This window comes from Pseudomyrmex gracilis, unplaced genomic scaffold (genome assembly GCF_002006095.1).
Source record: "Pseudomyrmex gracilis isolate BER0280 unplaced genomic scaffold, ASM200609v1 scaffold_75, whole genome shotgun sequence".
In the NCBI taxonomy this organism is placed as follows: Eukaryota; Metazoa; Arthropoda; class Insecta; order Hymenoptera; family Formicidae; genus Pseudomyrmex; species Pseudomyrmex gracilis.
Genome location: NW_018020659.1, coordinates 692,351 through 699,651, shown reverse-complemented (window position 1 = coordinate 699,651; position 7,301 = coordinate 692,351). Strand labels below are relative to the sequence as shown.

Sequence of the window (7,301 nt, the reverse complement as noted above, 5' to 3'; positions counted from 1 at the left end):
ACACCTTTGTTTATATTTTTGTATATTATTATACGTGGTTTTTTGTGTATTTTGTATCTATATATACATATATACGTAGTATTTTTAAGAAGATAAAATAAGATTTATAAAGCACAGAGCAGCAAATGATGATGTAAATGATGATATTTGACTACCTCCACGAATTCTGATGTTGCTCGCTAAAATAAGATTCTTTTCTTGACTATCACATCTTTTCTGGTATATCACATTTATGTTGTACGAAAAGTTGCAATGGTTTTTCTTATTCTTTTCTGATTCCTTTCTCATCTTCTCATCACGAGATCGGTCGTTTTAAATTTCAAAACAATCAAATTCACGCTCTCGAATATATTCACACACTTAAAGAAAGTGACCATTTAAACTCGTGCACATAGCACAGAATAGAACCGCACCCTGTGGACATAGCGCACCGACGGCGACGTGTCGCTTGTGGACTGGCTGCGTAGTTCCAATGTGTACCACCCGTGGACATGCGTTAGTTTACGGGACGGAAAAGTGATTGCACATTTTCTTATTGACCTGGCCGCTCTCAGACTTTTCTCTGCCGCAACAAAAGACTACACAAGAGACTGACAGACGACAGACTATCTACTGCTAAGTGCTAAGATTTATCTTTTAGGGTGAGACAAATTGCATAGAAGTGTGGATGTATAATTTTAGATAAAATTTTACATATATTGTGTGTGCAAAAAGAGCAACTTGTGCCTGACTTTAAAAATTTATGATTAACACGTTCTGAGTGAGATTAAAAAAAAATATTTATGTTTTATTTAGTAAATCCGTTAGGTGAGCTTTGAGATGTTGCTAGATTATGCATTTCTAAAAAAATAGACCCCACACAACACATGTATTGTATATGGGACGTTGTCACAAAAACAAAATCACTCAGATGTATTGATTTTAATATGGATCTAAGCAAATTTTGAATCTGTTTGGCTAGTTTTTGGTCACAAATGCCGACATTAGAAACAGATGAAAATTTACAGAAAAGTATTGCGTATGTTATATTGTAAAGTTTTTCTTTTGTTTTTTAGATTTTATAGCAAGCACGTTAAGATCATATTTCTGTAACAAAAAACAAAAATGGATAAAATAATAGATATACTAAATAAGAAATTAGGTACACGTATAAAAGAACTTTCAGAACAATATAGGAAACTCAAGACTGATGAGGAACGTGTAATATTTACTTCTAATGTTATGCGAGACTATTATATTATTCCTAATGCAACTGGAATGCCAAAAGATGCCAAAAAATCAGAGGAACTACGAGAAAATGGCAATAAAACCTTTGTCAAAGGTGGTCTTGATAATATGACATGTGTAGACGCACTGAAATTATATACTAAGAGTATAGCCTTTGCGCCTTATCCGTCTGAGCAACTTGCACTGGCATATGCCAACAGATCGGCGGTTTTGTTTCAACTAGGATTGCATTTAGAATGTGTTTTGGACATTGATCGAGCATTAGCTTTCAATTATCCAGACAATCTGAAAGCAAAGCTTTATATTCGCAAAGCAGAATGTTTAATGATTCTGGAAAGTTGTTCCACAGAAGATACTCTTAAAGAGGCCCAGCATTGGCTAGAGATGTCTCAGAAGGATGCAAATCAAGAGAAGTTGAGAGCAAAGCTCAATGTTTTACATCGTAAGACTGTACAAATCAAACCAAATGTTCAAAATCCTTTGAGAGAAGCACAAATAAAGGAATCTCCTCTTCCTACTATTATACCTCAAAATAATGAAGTTCCTTGCGCATCAGATGCAGTAGCTATAAAGTACAATAAACGTTATGGCAGACATGTTGTTGCCACTCGTAACATTCGTCCAGGTGAGGTAATTGCGGTGGAAAAGCCTTATTCAATGATGTTAACGCAAGAGAACATGCAAACACACTGTTCAAATTGTTTGAGAGTATGTTGGGCAAATATACCTTGCAACTACTGTACTTATGCTATGTATTGCTCGGAAGAGTGCAAATATGCGGAGTGGAAAAAATGTCATGATGTGGAATGTGCTGTCTTTCCCTGTTTAGTTGAAAGATCTTTTTTGAATCTTGATTTCTTCAGTTTAAGACTTGCCATACTTGCTGTGAGAGAAGCTGGCAGTATACAGCAATTAAAAACCATGCTACAGGAAGTTGACAAATGCGATGGTATTAAGAATTTACTTTATAAATGAACTTTTTCTTAAAGTCTTCTTAAATTTATATAAAAAACAATAGGCGTTACAAGCAATGTATCGGGTCTTCATGTACTTTATTGTAATTATTATGTTGAAACAATGAATTTCATACGTTTCGATCCCAGTCTGGATCTTCTTCGGTGAATCTACAGGAAAACTTTTAATTCTGACATTTGTTGTATAGTTTAGAATGTCGCAAATGAGTTGAAAAATATAAGTTTATAACTGATAAAAAAAAGGAGCTGTACATCTCCAATATGATGGTCACAAAAATAAAATTAAAATGAGATGTCAAAAATAAAACACTTGAGTAGTAGTCAACAATCGCTTGAGATGATATGCAACCTATACCTATACAAACGTGCGATTCATATATAAATGGTTTTGTAAAGGTTGCATATCGCCAAGTGATTGTTGACCACCACTCAAGTGTTTTATTTTTGACATCTCATTATTTTAACTTTAATAACAAGAAATATATAAGAGGCCTTACACGAGCCATTTGCAGGATGTTTGAGCGGAAACTGTGCGTGTATATATATATAAGAATTGAGAATTCAATTCGAAAAACTCACTTGTAAAAATTTACAAGTGAATTCGTTACATGTGTATACATATATATATATACATGTATAAGTTCTCGCTCAACACTTTGAGAACGGCTCGTAAGGCCTTATATTCACTCATTGGTTTATATATATATATATACACATGTAACGACTTCCACTTGTAAATTTTTACAAGTGAGTGTTTTTTTGAATTGAAATCTCAATTCTTAAATTCATACGGGATGCTTTGCATCACACATATGAGAGACCCCGAATACCCCCCCCTCCTAACTAATTTTAAAATATTGCAAAAAAACTCCAGGAGTCGAACCTGGAATCTCCGGCTTTCCGTGCCATCGCCTTCCCTGTTAGGCCACCGAGGCACTCGGAGTTAGTCTCGCAATATATATATTTTAATTTTATTTTGGTGACCATGTCATATTGGAGATGTACAGCATATCCTTTTTTTTATCAGTTATGAACTTATATTTTTTTTAACTCTTTTGCAACATTTTAAACTATACAACAAATGTCAGAATTAAACTTTTCCTGTAGATTCACTGAAAAAAAATCCAGACTGGGATCGAAACGATCGAAAAATAAAATTCATATTGTTTCAACATAATTACAATAAAGTACATGAAAACCCAGTACATTGCTCGTAACGCTTTTTTGTTTTTTAATCAATTTTCAACGAGTATCTATATATATATATATATATATATATGTGTGTGTGTGTGTGTGTGTGTGTACAAAAATACATGTTATTTATACTTATATTGTTATCGATATTGTTTCAGATCCTCGAACAAAGGGGTTTTCTCAAGATGGGAGACTGCATAGCGATCGATACATCGGCATATACAGTCTTGTAACGAATACAGAGAAAAGAGCAGGGAATGATCTCTTCAGAAGATCTTTAGATACGTCTTTTATTTTATACTTTTTAGCGACGCGCACCGCGATGTTTGGCGCTAAACTATCCGAAGATTTGGAATTGTTGGCGAAAAATAAGGACGTAACGTTTATCGGTGGTCTTATTATGAGACACCAGCAGATCATTCCCAGCAATATTCACAGTATTCACGAGGAACAAGGCTTGGATCATGTGAAACGTGGTGTAGCTGCTATGCCATTTTTCAGCCTGTTTAATCACAGCTGCGATCCAAATGTACTGAGGCATTCGAGAGCTGAGCACGTAGTGATGTACGTCATGTATCCCATTAAAAAGGGCGAGCAGGTGTAGTATATTGTCTCGTCTGTGACACAATTTAGCATTCAGTTGTTTAAAGTACAGTTATACTTAACGTTTATCTTATTCTACAGCTTTTAGATAGCTATGGTGAACATTGTGCTCTCTACGACCGAGAAGTCAGACGAAAGAAGCTACTCAAGCAGTATTATTTCACATGTGATTGCATACCGTGCCAAGAAAACTGGCCCTTATATCACGAACTACAGTCATACAATGTAAAATGACAGCATCGAGTTTGCTCAATACGATAATATAATTGTTAAAACTGAATAATTGTTTAATGTTGACGATCATCTAACATTTAATTTTTTTTGGTGCAGACTTTGGTGAAGAAAACGGCGGACAAGGTGAAGATACAAGAGGCGTTACGCAAGTTAAATACATATATCGATATAGCGGCAGACGATAAGGTACTGGACAAACCTTACGTCATCGAAGATTTACTAATGATGGTGCAAGTACTGCACGATTGCGCGCCGATGCCTTGTTTGGAGATGAACAACGTCATTGAGACGTTGAAGCGAGTGTACGATTTGAATGGGAATAGATTTGAAATACCAAAATTGTGGAAAAGCGAAAAATAAGGGAGGGGATGTTTTGTTATACAGAGTAGGGAAAAAAGTGGGAATTTTCTAAAATAATTCGAGAAATGACGTTTTTGGAAAAAAAAGTGTAAATACAAAAGTAGGATTTTGAGAGAGGAATGCAACGGTGACCGTGAACTAGGGGGGGGGGGGGTCAAATTCAGAAGTCATCTGAAGGTCAAAGTAAAATTTTCAAATGGAGGACACCTATTGCTATACTGAAAATAGAAAGAGCAAATTTTACATTTAGACATGTAGTCATGTTTAAAGATGTCGAGGCTTATAGGTCTACGGTTTAAGGATTTCAAGGCTTGAAGGTCTACGATGTAAGGAAAGTTTTGTATTTACAATGTTTTTCCAAAAACATTCTCGAGTTAATTTAAGGTTTCTAACATTTTTTCTCACCCTGTATTTTTTGACTGACAAATTATAAGCATTCTTTCGAGTAGAATGCAATAAATAAAGAAAGATAAAAACTTTTTTTTTTGTAGTATTTTTTTTTTGTTTCTACAGTGTGTGATTTTAACGTAAGAAGGTAACTTATAGAGATTCCTTGAAAGAGATTTATATATTTTTCTGTTTAATACTTTATATGTATGTGTATATACATATGTATATACAGGGTGTTCGACAATTGGTGTAACATCTCTTATAAGCAGGTAGAAAGAGTAGAAAACTGAGTCGAAAAGTCCTATATCATTTTGCGAGATTCGCAATAGTTACCGAGATCTCTATTCGCGGATCTTTGTTAATTAAGGTCTCGGTAACTATTGCGAGAATCTCGCAAAATGATATAAGATTTTTCGATTCAGTTTTACTCTTTCTACCTGCCTGCGAGAGATGTTACACTAATTGTTGAACACACGTATATAAAAATTCTGTGCAAAGAGTATTTTTTTTTGAGGAAATATGTATAATACATACATACACACATATACATGTTTACACATCGAAAAATATATATTATAAAAAATATATATATATATAATATATTTACTGAGTGTAAAATTTTAACAATGTATTGTGTTTTTAAAATATTATATTTAAAGGATTAAAACGACTATGGACAATACATAATACTGTTAAAACATTACATTTTTGTATCTATCATTTTCTCTAATTTTCCTTTATTTTACTTGTGTTTTATAATGTTATGAACATGAAAGAAAATATATATAAAAATAATATTAACTGTAAATAGGTAATATAATAAGATAGTTAAATCGCTCAAAAGTATATAGTCTTTATTACAAGACTTGTGTGATTCAATTATATAAATTATACATAAGTTGATAATATTGTTCTATTATGGTCTCATTAACCAAACAATAATGGGTAAGAGAGTCATTACATTAACAGCCGGCTGATAAGTTGTTCCTAAATTATGAGAGTTAAAACTTCTTGAAACCTTGGAGATGTTTTTTTTTGTTTCTGTGTCTATGTACGCAATCCGCCACTCTACACCTGGATACACCGGACTATGCCGTTTGAAATATTGTTCTAACGCGTCTGCTGTTGTGACACCTATTTAAATATTGACATGATAAATATGTTGATCGAAAGAAATAAAATACGTATAAAGTAAAACAATCGTATTAAAAAATACCGCAAAAACCAAATATCTCTCATATGTGTAAACATACCGAAAGACGTTGTTTCGAGGTTCTCCAGCATGTGAAAACCATCTCCTCCCTTTGCGAGGAAATCGTTTAAGAGAACGGTGTAGGTGGCATTTTTCTGAAGCTCGCTGTATATCGGTACTCGACAAGCAGCGCATCGAAGTTGAACGGAAACCACTCTTGAGTTTGGTGGTTGACTTATGTTATAGGCCACCTGTGTAAGTGCAAGTTCTCGTTTTTAATCAAAAACAGTATAAAACACGCAAAGTTGATGCCCGATTTCTTTATACTTCCTGATAGCTATTTTCTAGATAAAGATATCTGTCTCAGTTAATAAAACATTTAATTTGTAAGCTTTACAGAGGTAAAGAAAATCGATAGGGGATCAAATAAAGGTATCGAAGACTTATCTAGAGGTGAAGAAATTGGGCGTGAATCAGTTTCGGCAAAGTAAAAATCATGTGAAAATCTTAGAGGGAAACAGAGTAACTATATGATCACTTAAGAAAATTTATTAATATCTTGAAGGGAGTGTACACTCTCTCCGCTACACTCCTTTCTCCCTAATCTGGCGCTAGAAAAAGGGATACCTGTCCAAGAGCATCTCAGTATCAGATTGCTCTTGAAACCCTGATGAAGTGAGCTGTGAAATGTTCACGAAACGTCGGTATAAAAATAATACTAACGCGATTCAAACCGCGAAAAACATCTTCAAATGTTAATACAACATACCGCGAAAGCATCAAACATCAATGTCATAATTTCTTATATGAATTATCAATGACAATTTTCATCGAATGTATCTTTTTTGTAGTTACTCATATATACTCGTATATGCGTAATGTTGTATTATTTTAGATACATTTTATATGAAGTAAAACATTAGATAAAAATTAATGTATATATCATTCTTTAGAATTCTCGTAATTGAGGTGATCGGTCCGACCCGCTAAGCGTCGTGATCCGGTTCTCTTCTCCTCTATTATATAATAATTATATAATTATAAAATAGTTATATAATTATAAAATAATTATATAATTATAAAATAGTTATATAATTATATAATAATTATATAATTATAAAATAGTT

At 33.4% G+C, this 7,301-nt stretch overlaps 2 protein-coding genes across 10 annotated transcripts in view; one reads left to right on the top strand and one right to left on the bottom strand.

The window, feature by feature from the left end:
- The first annotated feature begins 487 nt into the window (after positions 1 to 487).
- LOC109854939 (SET and MYND domain-containing protein 4-like) lies at positions 488 to 5,226 on the top strand. 2 transcript variants are annotated; one of them, XM_020428588.1, is made up of 5 exons: positions 488 to 641; positions 1,056 to 2,176; positions 3,554 to 3,993; positions 4,080 to 4,223; positions 4,329 to 5,226. In XM_020428588.1, the coding sequence occupies exons 2-5, from the start codon at positions 1,105 to 1,107 to the stop codon at positions 4,590 to 4,592; spliced, it is 1,920 nt and encodes a 639-aa protein (XP_020284177.1). In that variant the 5' UTR covers positions 488 to 641; positions 1,056 to 1,104; the 3' UTR covers positions 4,593 to 5,226. The 2 variants fall into 2 exon arrangements, with proteins under 2 accessions (XP_020284177.1, XP_020284176.1); XM_020428587.1 differs by having other exon boundaries at positions 488 to 2,176.
- A 589-nt stretch (positions 5,227 to 5,815) lies between these two features.
- LOC109854916 (protein 5NUC-like) overlaps positions 5,816 to 7,301 on the bottom strand; it is a 14,315-nt gene continuing 12,829 nt past the window's right edge. For all 8 annotated transcript variants that reach the window (XM_020428524.1, XM_020428522.1, XM_020428520.1 and 5 more), the window contains 2 exons: positions 6,236 to 6,425; positions 5,816 to 6,116 (listed from right to left, as the gene is read on the bottom strand). In XM_020428524.1, coding sequence (XP_020284113.1) covers positions 5,899 to 6,116; positions 6,236 to 6,425 — 408 coding nt within the window. In that variant the 3' untranslated portion in view covers positions 5,816 to 5,898. The remainder of the gene's footprint in view (positions 6,117 to 6,235; positions 6,426 to 7,301) is intronic.